Below are 27,907 nucleotides of genomic sequence, written 5' to 3' on the forward strand. Positions count from 1 at the left end.
CTCATTATTTACTGCATTGCCCAGTGCCATTAGCAAATCGCCCGCATACCGTCAAGGCGTCAACAAAACAAAAGGAAACCCAACGGCCTCTTGGCATCATTTGCATCGGCTCCCGTTCCTCCTCCTACCTTGTAGGACGACTCCAAAGAGCAAAAGTGAGGAGGAAGATGAATGGCAATGGATATGATAAGCGCTCGTGGAAGAAGAAGCGGCGAAGGCAGACGGAGGGGTTCGAGGCTGTGGCCATGTACTGGGCGAGGGCGAAGAAGGACGGCAAGTTTGGTCTCAGCTACCTTGACAACCAGGTCTTCTCTTGGTCTGTCAGCGACATCTTCGACAGGGATCTCCTCAGGAAAAAGGTGCACATTGCCTGGCGCCTTTTTTCCCCCCTATATTCAGATTTTATTTTGATTTGCCAAGGTGCCGTAGTTTTGCTTGCGCTTGGTTAGTTCTGTTTCAGCATGTGTGTGGTCCTCTGCTGCATGAAGCCAGCAACTTGTCTGCTCGCATGGACAAGAACTGATCTTGATTTTGAGCAGATGCTTTTATCAGGTTTTACTCTCATGCTTCAATACTGTTGGGTGTTTTTTTATCCGAAGATATATGTCAAAAGTTTTTGATGCCTCAGTACAAGTATGTCAACGTATATGTGTCGAAAGTTTTGCGTGTGTGTGGGTGGTCGTCGATCATCGTCAATTCGTCATCCTGTGCAGATCCTCTCTGTGTAGATTGGGCTGGAACAAGCTCGTAGCCCACGTCCATTTAGGGCTCATCAACTTTGGCCCAGCTAGGCCCATCCCAGTCTCCACACCTTCGTCCTCCGTAGCGGCTACTTGCTCATCGCCGCAGCCCGCTGGTACCGGCGGTCGCTCGCCGGCCAGAAACAGAATGTTTCGATCGATCTACGAGATGGAGTGCGTAGCTGCAACGACGATAGAGTTTCGATGTCGCGTCGGTCCAGTGCCTGCTCCGGGACCAGGTACGGCTTCCGGTCTACCTAGTGCTTTGGCCACCGGTACCCATCCTAGCAGTACTCCTGTCTCCTTCGCCGACAGTTGTATGCTTTCGGCATTCTCTGTCCCTGTTCAGAAATGTGGCTTGAGACTGGCTTGAATAGTTGAATACTACGAATTTAGGATTGAGTAGAGTATATTGGCCTTTTCCTGGACTGGATCTGATTGTTGGCTGCCTCTTTTGCTTCTTGTACTGGTATTTGCTGTTGATACTTTGATATGCCATAAAATCGGCTGGTTCTCCAACGGGATTCAAACAGGATTTTTGCTGATAAGTCTTTTCCTGATACAGTGATACTGATATTTCTGTTTGATGCTTTGATAATTCATAAAATCGGCATGTTCAGTAGGATTTTCTAGAGTATTGGATTCAAACAAGTTTTTTGTTTTTAAGTTCCCTCGATGGTTGATTGATGTCAGTTGTCTTTAGTTATTGATTCTATGCAAATAAAAGGGCAAACGTAGTGCTGGCAAAATGAGTGAGGTCTGGAATGTGATAAACCGATGCAAGCTTTATTCCCTCAAATACGGAGGGGCTGCTTTGAACTTGTGACCAGCGAGACCATTCACACAGAAATACCAAATATAAGTTGTCTCATCAACTTCATCTTTTTTTACGCACGCTGTCTTGAAAGGTAGTGTTAGAATATACTCTCCGCTCAAGTATATAATACATAACCACTTTTGGTTCAAAGACCAAGAAATATATTTAATTTTTCTCTATCAGCACTAGTACTACTGCATTGATGTATATGTATTTAGAGAGAGCACATCTTATTTTATGACAAACAAAAAGTGGTTATGCCTTATATTATGGGATGGAGGGAGTAATATAAGTTTTTGGATTGAACTGGTTGGTACATGAAACTTAATATAGTACCAGAGCCAGATTTCACGAGTATGAATCCTGCTAGCGCCATTAAAATGAAATAATTTAAGTGGGTTGCTCCTATTCCATGCCTCAGAACATGGAGAGGCTCGACGTGAGAGGGATATTAGAATGTAATTTAAGTGAGTTGTCAACCTCTTCCTAACAGATTAAGATTTTGAGTTGAATTGGTTATTGTGTCCACTCTATCGGAGCTAGAGGCCTCGAGTTCGAATTCTGGCAAAGGCTTTATTTGTGCCTCCGACCCTTTATTTACACATTTTCTCCTTTTTTTTCCTTGCTACACGTGAGTGGGGCTGTTGAAGTGTATATTTGATTTTCTACCTTCTTCTAGCAGCTTAAACTATTGGGTTTAATTGGTTAGTGTGTCCACTCTAATAGATAGAACCGTTTGGATTCTGATGTTAGTTAAATGAATAATTCATGTTGTCATATACTTAGCTTGTTACATTTCACCACTGCAATTAACTATATGGAATGCATATTTTATTTATGGTTCCAGTAAAAATGTTGTATTATCTTTATTTTCTCACTGATGAACTTTTATTATTTCTAGCTCCATTGTTAAGTTATCATAGAGTTTTACTGCAATGAACTAAAAAGCCATCTGGATATTCATTGCAGGTCAAGCGGATACCGGATACTTTCACGTCATTTGAGAGTTACTTGGATTCGTTTACTTGGCCGCTGATTGAAGAAGTACATGCTGATGTATTCTCATCGCTAGATGGTTATTCTGAGGCAAACTTTATAGAAGTAACACAGGTGGGAAATCTTGATGCTAGTAAACCAATACTCGGTTTTCGAGTTGCAGAACCAGTGAAGGATGAGAAGTCAAGGGAGACATATGTACCAGTGGAGAATGATATAATTGTCCTGTCCTCACATAAGCCAAGGCATGTGTCTGATTTGACACAAAACAAGTCATCATTTGTGTTAGGTTCGGTAATTAAAACTGGAGAAGAAGATGGGTTCCCTCCGGACTGGTGTGTTGTTCACTTGTCATCTGCCATTCTCGTTGAGGCAGACTGTCATACAAAAATTCCAAAAAGGCCACTGTTTCTTGTGTTCCTTATAAATATGAAGACATACAATCGCATATGGAGATGCCTTCATTTGGGACAAAATTGTAGTAATCTCTTTGAGCTTCAGAACAAAAAGAGTAGTGGTCCCGTAACTAAGGCGTGGGAGTTCAAGCCAAAGGTGTGTTGGTCCTATGCACACAAAGTAAGCGATACAATGTGTCTTTTTGACATATTAATATTCCTAATATTAGCATTTATATAGGGCTTAGAAACTTCAATATCACAATCCGTGTGTAAATTGCTGTTTTGCCAAGCTTTAGCCACCTTGTTTTCCATGGAGATTTTTCTCAAGAGTACAACGGTTTTTTGGCTAAAATTTCCTGCATATCGAATTTTGTAATAATGACATTTTGTATGCATTTGAAGTAATATACTTCTCCCTTGTTCTTTTACAATTCAGTGTATGTATCACACATTATCCATGATGTCTGATTTTATCGTTTTTCTTGAAGCCCGCGGAAGCGGAAAGTTCCCAATGCTCCCAACCATCTCAATGTTTTGATGGTAGGTTGATTGAATGGCTTGGCCTTGAGAAATTCGGTCTAAATGATTCACAGTTGAATGCAGTGTCAGATTGTGTATCATTAATGGATAGCAACTCTTCATCTATAAAGCTATTATGGGGTCCCCCTGGGACAGGTAAAACTAAAACTATCAGCTCTATATTATGGGCCATGCTCATCAAGGGCAGGAGGACACTTGCCTGTGCACCTACGAATACTGCTGTGTTAGAGATTGCGGCTCGGATCGTCAATCTAACTGCGAAGTCTTCAGATGGCACCGTCTTCCTGAATGACATTGTTCTGTTTGGAAACAAAAAGAAGATGAAGATAGATAATGACTATTATCTTTCAAAGGTGTATCTTAACTCTCGTGCTGAGCGCCTGTTGCCATGCTTCAAGTCAAATACAGGCTGGAGGCATTGTTTATGCGTGCTGATAGATCTTCTTGATCCTTAAGCCGAACTCCTTTTGAGCCCGTCTCAAGAATCCCTTTAAGTTCTCTTGGGTATGAGATTTTTCCTGCAAAAAGAATACCCAAGCGAAGCGAGAATAATCATCCACAATAACTAGACAGTACTTACTCCCGCCGATGCTTATGTAAGCAATCGGGCCGAATAGGTCCATATGTAGGAGCTCGAGTGGCCTGTCAGTCGTCATAATGTTCTTGTGTGGATGATGAACACCAACTTGCTTCCTTGCCTGACATGCGCTACAAACTCTGTCTTTCTCAAAATGAACATTTGTTAGTCCCAAAATGTGTTCTCCCTTTAGAAGCTTGTGAAGATTCTTCATACCAACATGTGCTAGTCGGCGATGCCAGAGCCAGCCCATGTTAGTCTTAGCAATTAAGCAAGTGTCGAGTTCAGCTCTATCAAAATCTACTAAGTATAGCTGACCCTCTAACACTCCCTTAAATGCTATTGAATCATCACTTCTTCTAAAGACAGTAACACCTATATCCATAAAAAGACAGTTGTAACCCATCTTACATAATTGCGAAACCGAAAGCAAGTTATAATCTAAAGAATCTACAAGAAAAACATTTGAAATGGAATGGTCAGGTGATATGGCAGTTTTACCCAATCCTTTTACCAAACCTTAATTTCCATCCCTGAATGTGATAGCTCTTTGGGGATCTTGGTTTTTCTCATAGGAGGAGAACATTTTCTTCTCCCCTGTCATATGGTTTGTGTACCCGCTATCGATGATCCAACTTGAGCCCCCGGATGCATAAACCTACAAAACAAATTTAGTTCTTGATTTTAGGTACCCAAACGGTTTTGAGTCCTTTGACATTAGATACAAGAACTTTGGGTACCCAAACACAAGTCTTTGAGCCCTTGTGTTTGCCCCCAACATACTTGGCAACTACCTTGCCTGATTTGTTGGTTAGCACATAAGATGCATCAAAAGTTTTAAATGCAATGTTATGATCATTTGATGCAGCATGAGTTTTCTTCTTAGGCAATTTTGCACAGGTTGATTGCCTAGAACTAGATGTCTCACCCTTATACATAAAAGCATGATTAGGGCCAGAGTGAGACTTCCTAGAATGAATTCTCCTAATTTTGCTCTCGGGATAACCGGCAGGGTACAAAATGTAACCCTCGTTATCCTGAGGCATGGGAGCCTTGCCCTTAACAAAATTAGACAATCTTTTAGGAGGGGCATTAAGTTTGACATTGCCTCCCTTTTGGAAGCCAATGCCATCCTTGATGCCAGGGCGTCTCCCACTATAGAGCATGCTTCTAGCAAATTTAAATTTTTCATTTTCTAAGTCATGCTCGGCAATTTTAGCATCTAATTTTGCTATATGATCATTTTGTTGTTTAATTAAAGCTATGTGATCATGAATAGCATCAATGTTAACATCTCTACATCTAGTGCAAATAGTGACATGCTCAATGGTAGATGTAGAGGGTTTTCAAGAATTGAGTTCAACAATCTTAGCACGTGAAATATCATTGTTATCTCTAAGATCGGAAATGGAAGCATTGCAAACTTCTAATTCTTTAGCCTTAGCAATTAATTTTTCATTTTTAATCTTAAGGCTAGCAAGAGAGACATTCAATTCTTCAATCTTAGCAAGTAAGTTAACATTATCATCTCTAAGATTGGAAATTGAAACATCACAAATATTAGAATCAACCTTAACAATTAGTTTAGCATTTTTATTTCTAAGGTTGGCAATAGTATCATGGCAAGTGCTTAGCTCACTAGATAGTTTTTCATATTTTTCTACTTCTAGAGCGTAAGCATTTTTAACCTTAACATGCTTCTTATTTTCCTTAATTAGGAAGTCCTCTTGGGAGTCCAAGAGTTCATCCTTCTCATGAATAGCACTAATTAATTCATTTAATTTTTCTTTTTGTTGCATGTTTAGGTTGGCAAAAAGGGTGTGTAAGTTATCCTCCTCATTTTCACTAGAATTATCTTCATCGCTAGAGGAAGCATATTTAGTGGAGGATCTTAATTTTACCTTCTTCCTTTTGCCGTCCTTTGCCATGAGGCACTTGTGGCCGACATTGGGGAAGAGGAGGCCCTTGGTGACGGCGATGTTGGCGGCGTCCTCGTCGGAGGAGGAGTCGGTGGAGCTCTCGTCGGAGTCCCACTCGCGGCACACATGGGCATCGCCGCCCCTCTTCTTGTGGTATCTCTTCTTTTCTCTCCTCTTGCCCTTCTTGTCGTCGCCTGTGTCACTAGATAGTGGACATTTTGCAATAAAATGACCGGGCTTACCACACTTGTAGCAAACTTTCTTGGAGCGGTGCTTGTAATCTTTCCCCCTCCTTTGTTTGAGGATTTGGCGGAAGCTCTTGATGATTGAAAGGGAATTAGGCTTACACCTAGTTCCTATATAATTTTGGTGGTTGAATTGCCCAACACAAATCTTTGGACTAACTAGTTTATTCTAGTGTATAAGTTGTACAGGTGCAAAAGGTTCACACTTAGCCAATAAAAAGACCAAGTATTGAGTTCAACAAAAGAGCAAAGGAGCAACCGAAGGCTCCTCTGGTTTGGCGCACCGGACTGTCTGGTGCACCACCGGACAGTGTCCGGTGCACCAGAGGACTCCAACTCGAACTCGCCACCTTCGGAAATTTACAGGGGCACTCGCGCTATAATTCATCGGACTGTCCGGTGTACACCGAACAGTGTCCGGTGCTCCAAGGAAGAGCGGCCTCTGGAACTCGCCAGCCTCGGGATTTCACGAAGGCTGCTCCGCTATAATTCACCGGACATGTCCGGTGTGCACCGGACTGTCCGGTGCATCCTCGGAGTAACGGCTACTTCGCGCCAACGGTCGCCTGCAACAGCAATAAATGCGCGCCAGAGCGCGCAGGCGTCAGGCACGCCTGTGCTGGCGCACCGGACAGTGAACAGTTCATGTCCGGTGCGCCACCGGACATCGAGGCGGGCCCAGAAGTCAGAACTCCAACGGTCAGATTCCAACGACACTAGTGACGTGGCTGGGGCACCGGACATGTCCGGTGTGCACCGGACATGTCCGGTGCGCCATCGAACAGACAGCCTCCACCAACGGTCAAGTTTGGTGGTTGGGGCTATAAATACCCCAACCACCCCACCATTCATTGCAACCAAGTTTTCCACTTCTCAACCACTTACAAGAGCTAGGCATTCAATTCTAGACACACCAAAGAGATAAAATCCTCTCCAATTCCACACAAGGCTTTAGTGATTAGCGAGAGAGATTTGTCGTGTTCTTTTGAGCTCTTGCGCTTGGATTGCTTCTTTTCTTTCTCACTTGTTCTTGTGATCAAAACTCCATTGTAATCAAGGCAAGAGGCACCAATTGTGTGGTGGCCCTTGCGGGGAAGTTTTGTTCCCGGCTTTGATTTGAGAAGAGAAGCTCACTCGGTCCAAGGGACCGTTTGAGAGAGGGAAGGGTTGAAAGAGACCCGGCCTTTGTGGCCTCCTCAACGGGGAGTAGGTTTGCGAGAACCGAACCTCGGTAAAACAAATCTGTGTGTCTCACTCTTCATTTGTTTGCGATTTGTTTTGCACCCTCTCTCGCGGACTCGTTTTCAATTTCTAACGTTAATCCGGCTCGTAGTTGTGTTTATATTTGTAAATTTCAGTTTCGCCCTATTCACCCCCCCTCTAGGCGACTATCAATGATGAGCGCCATCTCCTCATTGTCGAGCTTAGAGGCGTCGATGGGTTGTCTACTTGATGTAGACTCCTCCTTCTTCTCCTCCGTTGCCTTGAATGCGACCGGTTGTTCTTCGGGCGTGGAGGGGCCATCTAGCTCGATGATTTTCTTTGAGCCTTTGATCACCAACTCAAAGCTCACAAAATTTCCTATCACTTCTTCGGGAGACATTAGTGTGTATCTAGGATTACCACGAATTAATTGAACTTGCGTAGGGTTAAGAAAAACGAGGGATCTTAGAATAACCTTAACCATTTCATGGTCATCCCATTTTTTGCTCCCGAGGTTGCGCACTTGGTTCACCAAGGTCTTGAGCCGGTTGTACATTTCTTGTGGCTCCTCCCCTTGGCGAAGCCGGAAGCGACCAAGCTCCCCCTCGATCGTCTCCCGCTTGGTGATCTTGGTCACCTCGTCTCCTTCATACGCGGTCTTGAGCACGTCCCAAATCTCCTTGGCGCTTTTTAACCCTTGCACCTTGTTATACTCCTCTCGACTTAAAGAGGCAAGGAGTATAGTGGTGGCTTGGGAGTTGAAGTGTCGGATTTTGGCGACCTCGTCTGAATCATAGTCTTCATCCCCTGGTGATGGTACATGTACTCCAATATCAACAACATCCCAAATGCTAGTGTGGAGTGAGGTTAGATGATGCCTCATTTTATCACTCCACATATTATAATCTTCACCATCAAACATAGGTGGTTTGCCTAATGGGACGGAAAGTAATGGAGTACGTTTGGAAATGCGAGGGTAGCGTAGGGGAATCTTACTAAACTTCTTGCGCTCATGGCGCTTAGAAGTTACGGACGGCGTGTCGGAGCTGGAGGTGGATGGCGACGAAGAGTCGGTCTCGTAGTAGACCACCTTCCTCATCTTCTTCTTCTTGTCACCGCTCCGACGCGACTTGTCGTGTGAAGGGGATCCCTTCACCTTGTTGGCGGATTCCCCGGATGGAGCCTTCCCATGGCTTGTGGCGGGCTTCTCGCCGGTCCCGATCTCCCTCTTGGCGGATGCTCCCGACATCACTTCGAGTGGTTAGGGTCTAATGAAGCACCGGGCTTTGATACCAATTGAAAGTCGCCTAGAGGGAGGGTGAATAGGGCGAATCTGAAATTTATAAACTTAAGCACAACTACAAGCCGGGTTAGCGTTAGAAATGTGAACGAGTCCGAGAGAGAGGGTGAAAAACAAATCGTGAGCAAATAAAGAGTGAGACACGATGATTTTTTTTACCGAGGTTCGGTTCTTGCAAACCTACTCCCCGTTGAGGTGGTCACAAAGACCGGGTCTCTTTCAACCCTTCCCCTCTCTCAAACGGTCACTTAGACCGAGTGAGCTTCTCTTCTCAATCAAACGGAACACAAAGTTCCCGCAAGGACCACCACACAATTGGTGTCTCTTGCCTTGGTTACAATTGAGTTTTGATCACAAGAAAAAATGAGAAAGAAAAGAAGCAATCCAAGCGCAAGAGCTCAAATGAACACAAATGTCGCTCTCTCTAGTCACTATTTAATTTGGAGTGATTCCAGACTTGGGAGAGGATTTGATCTCTTTGGTTGTGTCTAGAATTGAATGCTATAGCTCTTGTAATGTGTTGAAGGTGGAAAACTTAGATGCAATTGAATGTGGGGTGGTTGGGGTATTTATAGCCCCAACCAACAAAAGTGGCCGTTAGAAGACTGCTGTCGCATGGCGCACCGGACAGTCCGGTGCGCCAGCCACGTCAGTCGGCCGTTGGGTTCTGACCGTTGGAGCTCTGACTGGTGGGGCCTCTGGGTTGTCCGGTGGTGCACCGGACAGGTCCTGTAGACTGTCCGGTGCGCCGTTTGTCGCTGCTCTGACTCTGGCGCGCACTGTAGCGCATTGAATGCGTTTGCAGTCGACCGTTGGCGCGAAGTAGTCGTTGCTCCGCTGGCACACCGGACACTGTCCGGTGCTTCTCCGAACAGTCCGGTGAATTATAGCGGAGCAGCCTCCCATTTTCTCGAAGGTGAGGAGTTCAGCGTTGAGTTCCCTGGTGCACCGGACACTGTCCGGTGCGCCAGACCAGGGTGCCTTTGGGATGTCTTTAGCTCTCTTTATTTGAACCCTTCTTTGGTCTTTTTATTGGCTTGTTGTGAACCTTTGGCACCTGTAAAACTTATAGACTAGAGCAAACTAGTTAGTCCAATTATTTGTGGTGGGCAATTCAACCACCAAAATCAATTTAGGAAAAGGTGTAAGCCTATTTCCCTTTCACATCGAGATGATCTCAGAGACAACTGTTGTTTTAAAGAAAAGTCCTTCCTTTAACATTCCTCCTCAACAAAATGGGACCTCCCATTTTTAACGTGCTATTCTATCCTTGGTTCACCCTCTATGGTAATTCACGGTAAAGGGAAAGAAAATTGACATAGAAAAGGTAAAAAACTCGTACAAGGGGGGTGACAAAGATAGAAAGTTTATACAAAAGATGAGAAGACAATGATACACAAAGGGAGAGAAAACGGTCAAAGGATAATGGTATAAAATATAGAAAATGACAAGGGGGAGAGATGTGAACAAGAAATTATCAAGAGGAGAGAAGATCTCTTTTAAGCACACAAGTAGGTGTAGAAAGCTTATGAACATTGTTGGGGACTTGTTCTCAAATACTATAAATTAAGAACAAGGCAACATAAAAGTTAATGGTTAAAGGCCTTCGTCCTTCGAAGCATTATTTCCCTTAGGATATAATGATCTACAGACGAAGGCCCTGAAAGACGTACCTTCATCATCTTAATAAATAATGGAAAGCGGGATCATATGACACATAAAAACATGAATAATCATATGATATCATTCAGATATTTTTATTATATAATCATGAATAAACATGGATAATATTGAATTACATTAATACCTTCGGCTTGACAGAAGGTGAAAGTTCGAGTGTGACGTGCGAATGAATGCAAGTCAGCGTGAACAGTATAGGAGTACTGTTCATCTATTTATAGGCACAGGACGCAGCCTGTGAGAGATTACATTCATGCCCTTTACAAATGCTTACAATCATAATACAAGCTATCACGGGTCGATTGGTCATTTCATCTTTAAGTCGGTTCACTCCTTCGTCTTGAGACATGTCATTATGCCGAAGCTTTATGGATGATAGCTTCGGCACTGCTTTTAAGAGGATCTGCCGAAGGTGTTTCTTCTTACAGAATCTTCGGCGACGAAGCATACCCCTAACAAACATGATTATTGTATTAGAAATATGTACTTTCATATGCTGGCCAACACTTACAGAACATGATATTTTTATCAATTGTACCTTTCTTTGTTGGGGACTTGTTCTCAAATGCTATGAGTTAAGAACAAGACAACACAAAATGCTAGTGGTTATAGACCTTCGTCTTTTGAAGCATTATCTCCCTTAGGATATAATGATCTTCAGACGAAGGTTATGAAGGACGTACCTTCATAATTTCAGTATATAATAAGTCAAGTAGAGGCATATGAAACACGGGTATTGACATGAATAATCATATGGCATTATCAGAACATTTTTATTATATTATCATGAATAAACATGGACAGTATTGAATTACATTTATACCTTCGGCTTAACGGAAGGTAAAAGTCCAAGTGTGACGTGTGAGTGAATATCAGTCAGCGTGAACAGTGCAGTGTCACTATTTATCTATTTATAGGCACAGGGCGCAACCTGTGTAGAATTACATTCATGCCCTCGACACTTACTATTGACTTAGAGAAATCTATCGAGGACTAGACAACCTTTTCCCCTTTAAGTCGGTTTCATTTTCCATCGTTAAGCCGAAGCTTCTTCACGGGTAGCTTCAGCATTGATTCATCCTTCTCCCGAACCGCGCTCTCCATATTATTGTATAACTTCATTTCATGTCCGAAGGTTCCTGTACATATATTATACTTGGGAAATATGTTAGTCGTGTTTTTGAGGACCTTCGGAAGACGAAGGCCCCCAACATTCTTGTTTATGATATGTATTTTAATATTTTTTGATTGATAATTTGATGAACTAGCATGCATATGTTAAGCGATAGCTAGACTTAATATTATTTGCTTTTTTAATTGGTATCTAGAAATCTTTCTAGTAATTTTGGTCTCACAAATGTTTCTAGTCTCTTTGAGGTCTAGCTATCTCAAGTGTTAAGGGTCGAAACCAAATAATGAATCAATATTACAAGTGGTATTACAAATGGTATACACACTTCAAAGTTTTATCTTAGGCACCTTAGCAACATTTGGTAGCTTTGCTTCTTCCATAATTTTAAATTAGCATATGTGCAAGATTCAAATCCAAACACCTAGCACATATGTAGGGGAGCAAATACTATCAAAATAGGGTTTATGAAATTTGTCCAAAACTTTAATAGTGTGCAAAGTGCTTGGCAAGCAACACAAATCCAAACCAAGTTATTAATTCATACTTCGTGAAGTGTAAGTTTGGAATTAAACACTTTAATTTCTATCTTTGTATGGTTGTCATCAATTATAAAAAAATGAGAAGATTGAAAGTTGCATGCAAAGTTTTGATAACTGAGACAACTAGTGGCCTGACCTCTACTTTATTATTTTGAATGAGCTTGGTTAGGTCTACATCCAACATTGAGCAAGAATGTCAACCGTGAAAAGGATGGTAATAACCAACCAGAATAATCAAGTGCTCAATATGAAAAGAAAAGTAAAATACAACGGTTCAAAATGTAGCCAGGACATTTTGGCGACGAATTAGCGTTGTTCAAAATGTAATTGGTGTTGCAGAGATTAATAAGTCTGTTTCTAACAATTACCTCACATATATAGATATTGTTTAAATAAGGTATTCAGTCTACCACACCGCTTAAAAAACATAGATATTCATAGGTAATGAGTATTTAACGAATAATTTGTTTTCTGTTGTAACGCACGGACACCGTACTAGTAAAGAGGGAGAAGAGTGTAAATGAACTTTTGTGACTTTTTGTTCATTATCGATACATATTTATATATAGAAATTACGCCCCATGACTCCCTACGATTCCACGACAAGTATAGGTATACGAGGGAGGTGTAGAACTCCCATACACGAGAATTGTATGGAATAATTGGCTAGTGGGATATTACTCCTAACCATTCTAAATAAAAGGATAAAATCACACCTTATTAGAAAAATATTTGTAACAAATGCATGGACAGGTGTGGGCACATGGGTATTGGAATAAGCCATTGTTACGTGGAGTCGCAGTTACCCTGCAAGTGGAAGGAGCAAAGGTTTTTGGGCGAAATGCGGTGAAAAATCGCCTGCCTCATTTGGATTCTGGAGACGCTCGTTTTGTCCGCGACTCCGCGTAGCTTGAGCATGAATGATAAACCTTTTGAGTTTTGACGCCACACAGCAAGCAGGGGCAAAATATCTAAACTGTTAGAAAGCAACCAACAGCTTTGTCTTCGTACTCGTACCGAGCTATCACCCGTGGGCCGTGGTGCTGCTGGCTGCTGCATTTTTGTTCAAGGAAAAGCAACTTCTTTTGAGAACCACAGGTCAGTAGGTCCGGCAATATTGTGGCTACCTACTAACCAAAAAGATGTCCAAAAGCAGACGGAATTTAACTCTGTTTTGACCACACGATATCAAAAAAAAAAAAAAAAACTCAGGTCACATAATACCTCTATTTTTCAGGCCTGTTTCGACTAGGCTTCATAAAGCGCCGTGTGCAATATATGAGCATATATTTTAGAATTGAGCAAATCTAGTCAAACTTATGGGTGTTTACTAGGTAAGTGCCCGTGCGTTGCGACGTGACATAAGTTGTTGAAAGAGATTTATGGCTACTCGTCCAAGTCAATGATAGGCTATCGTTGTTACTAGACACCATCATTTGAGTAAAGATATAAGTATCCGGGATAGGAAGGAGCGTGAAGTTCTACACAAAACCGAACAGGTGCTTGACGGCTCCTAACTTGCGAAACACGATAGAGATCCTCTTGCATGGACGAAATCAATATGATAAAATACATTTATATAAAAAAACACAAATAGTAGTAGAGATGCTGCTGTGATAGTGGAAATGTCAGCAAGAGTACTATATGAACAAATATGCTAGCATAGGCAAGAGTACTGAAGGATTGATTTTCAGTATTTCTCTTAGTTGTGTTAGCAGCCAAGTAATATATGTTTAACTAAATAGATGTAGTACTGTCTTGGTTTTCAGTCCAGAAGGTGAATGAGTGTCAAGTTAACAATTCCAATAATAAAGTTGACATTGCCCGCATCTGATAGCAACCACATATCTCGAAATGACTTGTAGGATAAAAATAAGACAGAGAACATCGCATTAATAGATCTAACAACATTGGATGTCCCTGATTCATGCTGCAAACTCTAATGCAATAACAAAACATGACCGTAAGAGTGAATTTCAGTGTTGACGCACCTAATGAGTTAAACAAAATGCCAGCCTGATGCCATTAAGATTCCTAGAAAAACAGGCACGATAGATCATGTAGCAGTAGCCGCAGCAGTAGAGGAAGTAGGGAGGCAGTGCTGGTGGAGCCACATCCAACCTACCAAGAAATGAGCAAGACTTTTAAGCATCCATACTTTTTTTACCATCAACACTGATATTCTTTTTTTCACAAGTGATGAATACCTAGGCTGGTCTGTAGGCAAGGGGAAAAATCAAACATATAGACTAAATGAAACTTAAACAAAAAACTAATTACCTAGACATAGCAATTGACCCGAGTGTTTAGCCTTGCAATATTTTTTTGCTTCAGTCGTAATTGGACGACATCTATGTTGATGCATGTTAAAAAAAATTAACTTGCTCCACACAGGAGCGAAGCCGCAACACGGATCAGAGGTGGAGGGCAGGCATTCGGAGCTCACCTCGGCAGGCGGGCAGTTGGGAGACTTGAGTGTTCTCTGGTATACAAAAATCTGATCATAAACCTTGCTTCCATGTACTGCATTTAAGAGAGACTAATAGCATAGTATCCCTGTTTTATGAGTTCTAGTGTGTGTCTGGTGATATGCTCATGTTCCCTGTTGTCTATTTAAATACAATGTCCAATTCAGTATTTATTTAGGCCATGTTTGGATATTTGGAATTAAAATTTATTCTAATAATCATAATTTATACATAGATCAATTAAGCTAATATGGTTATATGTGGAATATATTTGTAAACTACTGTTAGACATAGAAAGGAAATACTTACATGTTGCATTTCTATGTATACTACTGTTATTTGATTGTCTGAAGTGATCTATGCATTGATCATATGACCAGAGAGTAGATATCCTCTGGAGGCATCTGCCTTGGAAAGCTTTAGATGTCTTCTATTTGTCCCATGTCTTTTTCCCGGTCCCTGCCCATGCACAAAATGGTACCATATTCAGAGTTGCAAAAACATGCATAGCACGTTGAAATGGTAGGCACAAACTTTGATCTGTAGAAACCGAAAACATGCATAGCAACTTGCATAAAACATATACATGTTGCAAAAAGTATGCATCAATAGTAGGTATGGGAATATAAATGTTGCTGAAAATATACAGGTTGCAGAAACTGAAAATCTATACAAACTGAAAACTGCCATAGAAACTGAAATTTAGTACAAACTAAAAAGGTAGATGTCTATTTATATGAAGTGTCTGTTTATGTTGCAAAAATACGCAGGTTGTTCAAAGTGGTGTAGGCTGAATTCTGAATTTTCAGATTTAGAATAGTGCCTAAGTCTGAATTTCAGTGATTGTGACAGACTTTGGAGCTTCCTTGTGCTGTTGTGCATAATTCATAAGGTTTTGAACTATGGTTTCTATAGAGGAATTGAAGACCATAAGTTGGTGTATAAATGTATTTAAGGGTGATGGATATGATCCTACACAAAAAGTGGAGAAAAAGTTGACTGAAAATGGACTATTGGGTTACTCGTGACTGAAATTGGTTCAGTTAATTAAAACTGAAATTCAGTAAAAGGTACCAATTTTGGAGCTCATTTGTGGCTAATCCATTTGGTTTTGGGCTAAATTTTATATATATAATTTGAAGATCACAGTAAGGTGAACAAGTTTATGCAAATAATTGGTCTTGTTACTGTGTGTAATTTGGAGATAATAGTGTTACGAAGCTCCCTGTCAGATTGGGTGCAGAGCTGTTTCAGACCTCTGAAACTGAATTTTCAAAGTGGTGTAGGCTGCAAATTGTGTATCTATATGCAGATAGCAGAACCTGTACTGAAAGTGTACAAGTTGTTTGTAACACTGAATAAAGTGAATAAAGTGTTGTATGTAATCAGAATAAAGTGTTGTCTGTCAAGTGGTTTGGTTTGTGATAGAACAATGTCTACATATATAGAAATTAATTCTCTAGCAACTGATCTCATGCACTCTGAACTCTTGCAAGCTTTGTAACATTTCCAAATTGCTTCAACCTATAGGCCTCTGTGATTGCAGAATGAAAGGCCTCTGTGTTTCATCCAAAGTGGGTGCATGCATCAATTTAGTAACAGAAATTCACCGCAATGGGTGTACCAGCCAAGCCAAAGAGTCTAAGTTACAGATTTTGAGGAGGCAGAGTGGCTGGGAGGGAGTCTCATTTCAGAATAGGTCCTATGTTGAACAACGCATAAGCAGCTTCTCCATGCTAAGTAGTCGAGCAGAATAATATGCGAGCAATGACTCGTACCAGCTGTTGGGCATATCGGAGCGGGGCATGCCGTCAGCCTTCTTCGCGTGGCGGTCGCAGCACGGGACGTCGCTGGTGGGCATCCTCTTCTCTGCGTTGGGCGTCTTTGGCGTAGGCAGGGAAGTAGCTCGGCACGACTTCCGCCCGACGTCCTTGGGCCACCGCGAGGCCCGTGTGCCTTGGGACTGCCTCACATGGAGCTCGGCCAGGTTCGCGCTCTCCTATCTCGCACTGACACCTGGGAGCAGCAGGGCCTGCCGTCGCACGCGATGCTCAGCGGGATGATGCGGCCAAATCCTCACCAGGTTATGCAAGGACAAGCACAGCGTGTGGTTCAACGCACACGTCGAGGTGGAGCGTCTTAGCCTCCACGACTACCACGCCGTTCCCGCCAAGGAGGGCCTCGCTGTCGAATGGTACGCCTCGCAGTAGGGTATGGCGAGGTTTCGGGGGGATCTTGCGCCGAGATTTCTGTGGTGCACATGGAAGAGGGCAATTCATGACGGGGGCGGACAACGCGGGAGCGGCGGGTGGGTGTGCGGGGCAGGAGCGTTGGCAGAGGCGGGGACAGGTGGGGGCCTTCTGGGTGTGGACGCCCACGGGCTGGGGCTCCGTTGAAGGGATGGGGGTGGGTGGGTGGGGCGCGACCATCACGCCGGGAAGGGGGCGACGCGCGTATGGTCCGGCGTAGTCATCGAAGGCTGGTTGTCAATGGAAGGAGACGCTGAGGTTGGAAGGGGGCAGGAATGTGGGCGGGGAACGCAGGGTGCGTGATAGAGGCGAGACAGAGCGGGGGCACGGACGCTGTGGAGGGAGGGGCACGGTGCCGCTGCTTCGGATCGGCGGCGATCTCGGGAGGGATTTGCGCGAGCGCAGAGGGTTGCTGACGCTGATGGGACGGGGGCACGGTGGGAGCAGGCGGGGGCATGGTGGACGCCCTCGTTATGCTCTTAAGAGCATCTCCAAAAGCTCCCCAGAAGTCTCCCCTAAATCTATTTTTTTGGGAAAAACACAAAAACATGTCTCCAACAGTTCCCCTAAAGCGCTCCCAACTTTTTCATAGCCCTTAAAACTCCCTCATTTGTAGCTACAAATGAGGGGTTTTTTGGCTCCCCAGAAACAAACTGCCGCTTTAAAGGATCTGTTGGAGAAAGGATTAAAATCTACCCCCACTTATTATTTAGATGTCCCTTAAAACTGATTTTGAGGAGTAGTTTTATGGAGAGCTCTTGGAGATGCTCTAAGAAGTAGTATATAGATTTCCCACCTTCTAAACTGTAATTGACTAAAGTTTAGTCGTCTACTTTAGTCTCTAAATTATCCAACGATATGACCAAATGAGCCCTTCCAAATAAAAAGTTTAGGGGCTATAATTTAGTTTCTAAAGTTACCCCTTTACATAGTTACATGTTCACGACATTAAACTTTCTAGTAGCAGAAAGGGTGGACACGAAGCAGGGAATTGGTATCGGCTGCACAGGGGAAGGGATTTGATTCACTGGTCATCCTGGTGTTTGGTGCATTTGGCAGACACGGAATCGCTGGTATGTCTTCGACGGGCTCGGCGGGAGAGACTGCGCAGATCGGACTAGTTTGGACCATAAAATCGGAGTAGATTGAAACTAAAATTCTCTTCTTAATCAATTTTTATAAGAAAAAAAATTTAGCCTTCTCAAATCTCTTTCGGTTTTCTCATTCCACTAGCAGACAAGCGGCAGGGACTGGACTGCGGACTGCCGCTGGCAACTCCGACCTCGCGACGCTGTACTCGGCTTGCTTTGAGGACAGAACGATGCAATGCAGCCTATGCTCTAGTCGTCCAGATGATTAGTCATGGTTGTACACTACGGGGTGTTATAATCTTGCTAGTCTTAGCGTTGCGTGTTCGGCGACCTACTACTGACAACGCTACTCGCGTTGCCGGTATGATCCCAAGTAAATGATGTTTTCTTGTAATAATGAAACATGCATCAAGTTGTCGAAAAAAAAATAGTGGAAAAGAATGAGAAAGGTGTTAGCTAAGTTTAATGAAAACGTGGTGGAATATGTTTAGTTGAGCAGGGTGTTATCCCAAGTTGATAACCGTCTAGACACCGCATGTTTACGCTATTCAGGGTGTGCGAAAAGAAAACTTTTTGAAAAACTCCAAGCCATATCCGTATCCAATAGAGAAAACTTTTGTGATCGTTGTTAGAGATGACAACGTGTAAGGTACTCAATAAGCACACAAAGCCATATTCGTACCCACTAGAGAAAAATGTCTCAAACCAATATCGACTACCCATCATAGGTACAAAATTACACCATACTCATACCCACCGCGGGTAGCAGGTACCCATCAGGTAACCATACCAACTAACATTACAATAGACATGATCATTTGAATCATAAAAGTAAGTATTGATGATTACAAAATGTTGAAACACCATACCTCATCAATATTGAAATAATGCTAAAATATCATATTATCTTTGTGATAGCGTGTTAAATTCATCGAACTAAACATAATTTTATCACAAGGTCAACAATATTTAGCATTAAATGGAATCACCATACAAGTCTAGTCCATGCATGGGAGATAACAAGTCCCTTTATCCAAACTCACATGTCATATGTTAGCGGATTTTCTATCAAGTAGCGGGAATGGGACAAGAGAAAACATACTTATGCCCACCATACCCGATGGATATAATAAATGATATAATAAAATACCCACGGGTATCAAAATTCGTCATACCCATGCCTTAGGTTTTACCCGTCAGGTATCTGGTTTCAGATACCTATTGTCATCCCTCGTTGTTGTCTTATAGCCCCACGTAACTACGTAAGACTCATTATATTGATGTGCCAACTATACTTATAATATTTTGTTGCAGTTGCAACCGTCCGAATAACATGCTTTAATTCGAAGCAAAAACCAACTATACTTATACAATATTTTGTTGCCGCATGACTGTATGAACAATCACTCTCTCATCTCCCATAAAACACTATCTTGTCTCTCTTCTTTAAATTGTATATATATCATGTTGTTATATTTGCTTATATAGCATATCATTTAATAAGAACGAAACTTCCATAAAACTGCACTAAGAATGGCTTAATGCCCTCGTAGCAGTCGCATCCTAACCTTGATCGCCCCAATGGCTACTCCGATTTGGTTGCCGGGCCCCCAGATCCACTAGCTCATGGACAATGTTCACATATCATCATAAAGTATTTTTAGTTCATTTTACTTTGGCGTTCCTTTGAGTTGGTTCAATTTACATTTTAACAAAAAATGTTCTTTTCATTTCTTTATGTACAAACCATTTTTTGTTTAAACTTTACTGGTTAGTAGCTAATAACATAATTTTGTTTAGGGTTTATGGTTGTTTATAATTATTTTGATAGTTTAAAGATCAGACAAGACAATAACTTCAATGACAGAAAACTAAATACAAAATAATAATAATACTTATCATAATCTTCTAACATAAGTTATGATGTCATCAATCACTTCGAAAAAATATGAAATTCAACATGTACATAAAAGAAATGAAAAAGACGAATCTCTCTATATAAGTTAAATTTCAAGTTTATGTTTTTGAGGCGATTAAAGATATCATAAATTATGTTAGAAAAATATGACAATTTTTTATTATTATTTCATATTTAGTTTTTTACCAGTAAAATATTATCTTATCTGATCCTTAACCAATAAAAAATATAATACATTTTCTAAGTTAAATTACGTTATTATCTACTATCAACAAAAGTTGAACTGAATTCATAGTATGTATATAAGTAAATAAATAAGACATTTTTTTGTTAAAGGGCAAATTGAACCAACTCAAAAGAGCGAGGAGTAAAATAAACTAAAAATTCTTTAAGAGGTTACATGGATATTGTTCATAGGTGAGGGAAGGGGAGTAATTTGAGTATTTTTTTTTGCCATTATCAGCGTCTTTCTTGCTCGATCCTGACAATGGCACATGTATATGTGGTAGAGCCCAGTGCTGTAGCTCCTGTGTTTTCACAGCTACTAGCTTCTTGATCCTTGATGTTATAGATATCTATGGATTTGCTTGAGATTAATTCCTCAAGAGCCATAGCAAGGGCCGTCTCAAAATATAAATTATATTTTCACGAGCGTGCCTTATCATAATTTTCATTAAGCGGAAGGTCTCAAAGATACAAAGCCATCCGTAAACGAGGGAGTTACGCGTGGTTGGCCGTTCGTAAAGGTGCATACGCCATGCTCATCTCGCTGCATTTATCATGCGCGCGTACTCGTTGCTACCATGGGGAAGTGCAACGGTTTTTCGAGAGCAATGAACTCATTATTTACTGCATTGCCCAGTGCCATTAGCAAATCGCCCGCATACCGTCAAGGCGTCAACAAAACAAAAGGAAACCCAACGGCCTCTTGGCATCATTTGCATCGGCTCCCGTTCCTCCTCCTACCTTGTAGGACGACTCCAAAGAGCAAAAGTGAGGAGGAAGATGAATGGCAATGGATATGATAAGCGCTCGTGGAAGAAGAAGCGGCGAAGGCAGACGGAGGGGTTCGAGGCTGTGGCCATGTACTGGGCGAGGGCGAAGAAGGACGGCAAGTTTGGTCTCAGCTACCTTGACAACCAGGTCTTCTCTTGGTCTGTCAGCGACATCTTCGACAGGGATCTCCTCAGGAAAAAGGTGCACATTGCCTGGCGCCTTTTTTCCCCCCTATATTCAGATTTTATTTTGATTTGCCAAGGTGCCGTAGTTTTGCTTGCGCTTGGTTAGTTCTGTTTCAGCATGTGTGTGGTCCTCTGCTGCATGAAGCCAGCAACTTGTCTGCTCGCATGGACAAGAACTGATCTTGATTTTGAGCAGATGCTTTTATCAGGTTTTACTCTCATGCTTCAATACTGTTGGGTGTTTTTTTATCCGAAGATATATGTCAAAAGTTTTTGATGCCTCAGTACAAGTATGTCAACGTATATGTGTCGAAAGTTTTGCGTGTGTGTGGGTGGTCGTCGATCATCGTCAATTCGTCATCCTGTGCAGATCCTCTCTGTGTAGATTGGGCTGGAACAAGCTCGTAGCCCACGTCCATTTAGGGCTCATCAACTTTGGCCCAGCTAGGCCCATCCCAGTCTCCACACCTTCGTCCTCCGTAGCGGCTACTTGCTCATCGCCGCAGCCCGCTGGTACCGGCGGTCGCTCGCCGGCCAGAAACAGAATGTTTCGATCGATCTACGAGATGGAGTGCGTAGCTGCAACGACGATAGAGTTTCGATGTCGCGTCGGTCCAGTGCCTGCTCCGGGACCAGGTACGGCTTCCGGTCTACCTAGTGCTTTGGCCACCGGTACCCATCCTAGCAGTACTCCTGTCTCCTTCGCCGACAGTTGTATGCTTTCGGCATTCTCTGTCCCTGTTCAGAAATGTGGCTTGAGACTGGCTTGAATAGTTGAATACTACGAATTTAGGATTGAGTAGAGTATATTGGCCTTTTCCTGGACTGGATCTGATTGTTGGCTGCCTCTTTTGCTTCTTGTACTGGTATTTGCTGTTGATACTTTGATATGCCATAAAATCGGCTGGTTCTCCAACGGGATTCAAACAGGATTTTTGCTGATAAGTCTTTTCCTGATACAGTGATACTGATATTTCTGTTTGATGCTTTGATAATTCATAAAATCGGCATGTTCAGTAGGATTTTCTAGAGTATTGGATTCAAACAAGTTTTTTGTTTTTAAGTTCCCTCGATGGTTGATTGATGTCAGTTGTCTTTAGTTATTGATTCTATGCAAATAAAAGGGCAAACGTAGTGCTGGCAAAATGAGTGAGGTCTGGAATGTGATAAACCGATGCAAGCTTTATTCCCTCAAATACGGAGGGGCTGCTTTGAACTTGTGACCAGCGAGACCATTCACACAGAAATACCAAATATAAGTTGTCTCATCAACTTCATCTTTTTTTACGCACGCTGTCTTGAAAGGTAGTGTTAGAATATACTCTCCGCTCAAGTATATAATACATAACCACTTTTGGTTCAAAGACCAAGAAATATATTTAATTTTTCTCTATCAGCACTAGTACTACTGCATTGATGTATATGTATTTAGAGAGAGCACATCTTATTTTATGACAAACAAAAAGTGGTTATGCCTTATATTATGGGATGGAGGGAGTAATATAAGTTTTTGGATTGAACTGGTTGGTACATGAAACTTAATATAGTACCAGAGCCAGATTTCACGAGTATGAATCCTGCTAGCGCCATTAAAATGAAATAATTTAAGTGGGTTGCTCCTATTCCATGCCTCAGAACATGGAGAGGCTCGACGTGAGAGGGATATTAGAATGTAATTTAAGTGAGTTGTCAACCTCTTCCTAACAGATTAAGATTTTGAGTTGAATTGGTTATTGCGTCCACTCTATCGGAGCTAGAGGCCTCGAGTTCGAATTCTGGCAAAGGCTTTATTTGTGCCTCCGACCCTTTATTTACACATTTTCTCCTTTTTTTTCCTTGCTACACGTGAGTGGGGCTGTTGAAGTGTATATTTGATTTTCTACCTTCTTCTAGCAGCTTAAACTATTGGGTTGAATTGGTTAGTGTGTCCACTCTAATAGATAGAACCGTTTGGATTCTGATGTTAGTTAAATGAATAATTCATGTTGTCATATACTTAGCTTGTTACATTTCACCACTGCAATTAACTATATGGAATGCATATTTTATTTATGGTTCCAGTAAAAATGTTGTATTATCTTCTCTATTTTCTCACTGATGAACTTTTATTATTTCTAGCTCCATTGTTAAGTTATCATAGAGTTTTACTGCAATGAACTAAAAAGCCATCTGGATATTCATTGCAGGTCAAGCGGATACCGGATACTTTCACGTCATTTGAGAGTTACTTGGATTCGTTTACTTGGCCGCTGATTGAAGAAGTACATGCTGATGTATTCTCATCGCTAGATGGTTATTCTGAGGCAAACTTTATAGAAGTAACACAGGTGGGAAATCTTGATGCTAGTAAACCAATACTCGGTTTTCGAGTTGCAGAACCAGTGAAGGATGAGAAGTCAAGGGAGACATATGTACCAGTGGAGAATGATATAATTGTCCTGTCCTCACATAAGCCAAGGCATGTGTCTGATTTGACACAAAACAAGTCATCATTTGTGTTAGGTTCGGTAATTAAAACTGGAGAAGAAGATGGGTTCCCTCCGGACTGGTGTGTTGTTCACTTGTCATCTGCCATTCTCGTTGAGGCAGACTGTCATACAAAAATTCCAAAAAGGCCACTGTTTCTTGTGTTCCTTATAAATATGAAGACATACAATCGCATATGGAGATGCCTTCATTTGGGACAAAATTGTAGTAATCTCTTTGAGCTTCAGAACAAAAAGAGTAGTGGTCCCGTAACTAAGGCGTGGGAGTTCAAGCCAAAGGTGTGTTGGTCCTATGCACACAAAGTAAGCGATACAATGTGTCTTTTTGACATATTAATATTCCTAATATTAGCATTTATATAGGGCTTAGAAACTTCAATATCACAATCCGTGTGTAAATTGCTGTTTTGCCAAGCTTTAGCCACCTTGTTTTCCATGGAGATTTTTCTCAAGAGTACAACAGTTTTTTTGGCTAAAATTTCCTGCATATCGAATTTTGTAATAATGACATTTTGTATGCATTTGAAGTAATATACTTCTCCCTTGTTCTTTTACAATTCAGTGTATGTATCACACATTATCCATGATGTCTGATTTTATCGTTTTTCTTGAAGCCCGCGGAAGCGGAAAGTTCCCAATGCTCCCAACCATCTCAATGTTTTGATGGTAGGTTGATTGAATGGCTTGGCCTTGAGAAATTCGGTCTAAATGATTCACAGTTGAATGCAGTGTCAGATTGTGTATCATTAATGGATAGCAACTCTTCATCTATAAAGCTATTATGGGGTCCCCCTGGGACAGGTAAAACTAAAACTATCAGCTCTATATTATGGGCCATGCTCATCAAGGGCAGGAGGACACTTGCCTGTGCACCTACGAATACTGCTGTGTTAGAGATTGCGGCTCGGATCGTCAGTCTAACTGTGAAGTCTTCGGATGGCACCGTCTTCCTGAATGACATTGTTCTGTTTGGAAACAAAAAGAAGATGAAGATAGATAATGACTATTATCTTTCAAAGGTGTATCTTAACTTTCGTGCTGAGCGCCTGTTGCCATGCTTCAAGTCAAATACAGGCTGGAGGCATTGTTTATGCGTGCTGATAGATCTTCTTGTCAATTCTGTGACCAAGTACCAGTTGAACAATGAGGATAAAACATTCAAACAACATTTGAAAGATGATTACAATAAACTTTCTCGGAATTTACATAGTTACATAACTATACTATACAATGATCATCCAAGAAACCTGGAAACAGGACAGAGCTTTCAATGTATGCTGGAGGTCCGTGAGTTGCTCAAAATTCTTCACACTTTGATAAATGCTGGTAATGGTGGTGATATATGGAGCGATGAACTGCTCAGAAGCACTATAGAAGAGGAGGTCAACCCTGAGCTTTGGCCTTCACAGCTAGCCTGCATACGGACCAACTCATGCAATAAATCCAAGTTTGTGGCTGCAAGATCTTTGTGTCTGCAAGAATTAATATATCTTTGTAAGAACATGGAGCTCCCAAATTGTTACAGTGCACAAGATGTTCGACTATACCTGCTGTCAAGAACTAGATTGATTATCTGTACAGTTTGTAGCTCATTCAAGTTGTACAATATACCTATGAGAAATTCTTCTCCAAGTTTACATCAGCTGCTAAACAAACCCAAAATATTGATTCCTCTGGAGTTGCTGATAATTGATGAGGCTGCTCAGCTCAAAGAGTGTGAAACCTTAATTCCTCTGCAGTTGCCTGGCATAAGGCATGCTGTTCTCATCGGCGATGAGTATCAATTACCTTCCCTTGTGAAGAGCAAAGTAAGCTCCTTAAATTTATACTTCTGCTTATGTTCTTTGTATTGACATGTAATATGGTTCTGCAGATATCTGATAGTGCTAACTTTGGACGAAGTGTTTTTGAGAGGTTGAGTTCCCTAGGCTATAGTAAGCACCTTCTCAATATCCAGTACAGGATGCATCCAGACATTAGCAGGTTTCCAGTTGGTACATTTTATGATGGCAAGCTATCTGATGGCCCCAATGTCAGTCACAAGGACTATAATAAGATGTTTTTAGCAGGAAAACTGTTTAGGCCATATTCATTTATAAATATTGATGGCAGCCATGAAACAAATGAAATGCATGGTCGGAGCCTTAAAAACTCATTAGAAGTCGATGCAGTTGTGATGATAGTGCAGAGTTTGTTAAAAGGTAAGGGCAGCCATAATGTACAGTGCTGTAGTTGTATGTTTAATTTCTTTCTCTAATAAGTATTATATCATTTGATCAAGATCAAGTCAGTTTATGTTTGGGCAAGTTATAACGTTTTTGCCTTTTTATCTATTGTAGAGACGCTTTCTACACGAAGCAAGCTTTCTATTGGTGTTGTGTGTCCATACAATGCTCAAGTTAGAGCTATACAGGAAAAGGTTGGGAAGCCCTGCAGGAAGTATGATTATTTCTCAGTGAAAGTAAAATCTGTGGATGGTTTCCAAGGCGCGGAGGAAGATATAATTATCATATCAACAGTCAGGAGTAATGGAGCTGGTACAGTTGGGTTTCTATCAAACTTACAGAGGACTAACGTGGCTCTAACAAGGGCCAAGTAAGTTCTGCGCCGAGCATTTAAATTTCACATCAATTACTTCATAATCTTTTATCTGGTGCATGATGATAAAACTATTTAATTTTTAACATTTTGTTGTAGGCATTGCTTATGGATTGTGGGGAATGGAACCACTCTGTTCAACAGCAATTCCGTTTGGCAGAAGATCGTCAAGGACACAAGAGATAGAGGTTGTTTTTTTAATGCCACTGATGAGAAAGAGTTGCTGAATGCAATTTTCAAGCCTGCTGTTGAGTATCCTCATGCTGACAATTTAGCTAAACATGAGCAACACGGACAGAATATATCCGACTTATCAGCTACTGACACAATTCAGCAACTTGCATGTCAGTTTACCCCTGGAAGTGATCTCCCACCAAAGTTCTCTATCACACTCAATGTTGGTTATACTACAAGAAAATTCAGTTCATCAAGCACCCTGCTTAACAGCTCTCCTTTGCAACTCACAGCAACAGCGGTACCAAACGCAGAACCAGCTTCTCATGGCTCTTCAGCTACTGGAGCAGTTGAATTGCCTGTAACCGAAGATGGGCGCTTGGTTGATGGGAAAATCTCCTTTCAGAATACTGTGAGGAGCACTTTGATCAGAATCGACCACGACCCTAGACTTGCATTTGACTTTCTGGCAGTAGCAACTACACGGGAGCAAGCAGCACCTCTTACCCGGGAGCAGTTTAAGAAGCATGACAGAATGGTCGAATCTCCTGCTCCAGTTACCGCTGAGGGTTCGGAATGCTGCATCAGACTCAATGAACAGGAGCAAGTAGCACCTCCTACCAAGCTGCAATCGAAGAAGCGTGGTAGAAATGTTAAAGATCCTGCTGCAGCTACTACAGGGGCTTTGAAATGCAGCATCGGACTCGATGAAATAGCTACCCGCCAGCAAGCAGCACCTCCTACTCCTGAGCAATCTAAGAAGCGTGGTAGAAAGAGCGAACCTCTTCCTCAAGTTATCACAGAGGGTTTGAGACGCAGCAGCCGACTTAGTGAAAAAGGCAAGCACCATCAAGTAGCGCCGTCTCAGGAGCAAGCCAAGAAGCATGGTAGAAAGGGAGCGACACTTTCTCCAGTTACCACAGAGGCCCTGAGACGCAGCAGCAGACTGAATGAAAAGGGCACGCATCAGCAGATAGCGCTTTCTATCCCAGAGCAAGCTAAGAAGTGTGGTAGAAAGGCCAAAAGGCTTCCTCGAGTAACCATAGAGGGTTTGAAACGCAGCAAAAGAATGAGTAGAAACAACAGCGAAGAATTGGCTGATGTGGATTGCAATCCATGTGAGTGCTACCATAAAAAGCCCTTCTAGTTTCTTTTGTCAGCACTAGATGATCATGACTATAACTCATATTTTTTTTATTTCTTGAATGACTCTTTTCATGAACCACAAGAAATGGCAAGGAAGCGACGCCTACCTGCCGAGTGCCGACTACATCAAAGGAGGTTACAACAGAATTGTATAGGTTGGGACATGTCTGCAGCAAGCAACATGATCGACCCTTCTCGCACTACAGGAAACTGGTTAAAGAACGTGGGTGAAAAACCGTCAAACTTAATGTAATAGGCCGTCGAACTTACCGTAAGAACGTGGGTTTACCGACGAATATAGCCGACGGCGATTTTTGGACGAACTTAGAGAAGTAAGTTCGACGGTACCCACGTTCTTAACCTTAAGAACGTGGGTACCGTCGAACTTAACATTAAGAACGTGGGTACCGTCGAACTTAACATTAAGAACGTGCGTTTTTAAGTTCGACGGGGGCCGTCGAATTTTTTCCCATAAGTTCGACAGCACCCACGTTCTTAAGGTTAAGTTCG

General features: G+C 41.9%; 1 protein-coding gene and 1 long non-coding RNA gene across 15 annotated transcripts; one reads left to right on the forward strand and one right to left on the reverse strand.

The window, feature by feature from the left end:
- On the forward strand, positions 1-27,720 carry LOC103646033 (uncharacterized). 9 transcript variants are annotated; one of them, XM_020548172.3, is made up of 8 exons: positions 1-359; positions 2,527-3,129; positions 3,440-3,929; positions 24,584-25,287; positions 25,353-25,680; positions 25,819-26,074; positions 26,177-27,369; positions 27,481-27,720. In XM_020548172.3, coding segments are annotated over exons 1-8 (3,768 nt in total). In that variant the 5' UTR covers positions 1-167; the 3' UTR covers positions 27,483-27,720. The 9 variants fall into 9 exon arrangements, with proteins under 9 accessions (XP_020403761.1, XP_020403762.1, XP_035821094.1 ...); XM_020548173.3 differs by having other exon boundaries at positions 2,527-3,105; XM_035965201.1 differs by lacking the exon at positions 1-359 and adding an exon at positions 459-552.
- On the reverse strand, positions 10,827-16,920 carry LOC103646031 (uncharacterized). 6 transcript variants are annotated; one of them, XR_002267095.3, is made up of 3 exons: positions 16,333-16,894; positions 14,078-15,013; positions 10,827-10,867 (listed from the first exon to the last, which is right to left on the reverse strand). It is a non-coding gene; the product is annotated as an uncharacterized lncRNA (long non-coding RNA). The 6 variants fall into 6 exon arrangements; XR_002267093.3 differs by lacking the exon at positions 10,827-10,867 and adding an exon at positions 11,185-11,554; XR_002267094.3 differs by lacking the exon at positions 10,827-10,867 and adding an exon at positions 12,604-13,139.
- Positions 27,721-27,907: the final 187 nt, after the last annotated feature.

The sequence above is a fragment of the Zea mays genome, chromosome 2 (genome assembly GCF_902167145.1).
Source record: "Zea mays cultivar B73 chromosome 2, Zm-B73-REFERENCE-NAM-5.0, whole genome shotgun sequence".
Lineage (NCBI taxonomy): Eukaryota > Viridiplantae > Streptophyta > Magnoliopsida > Poales > Poaceae > Zea > Zea mays.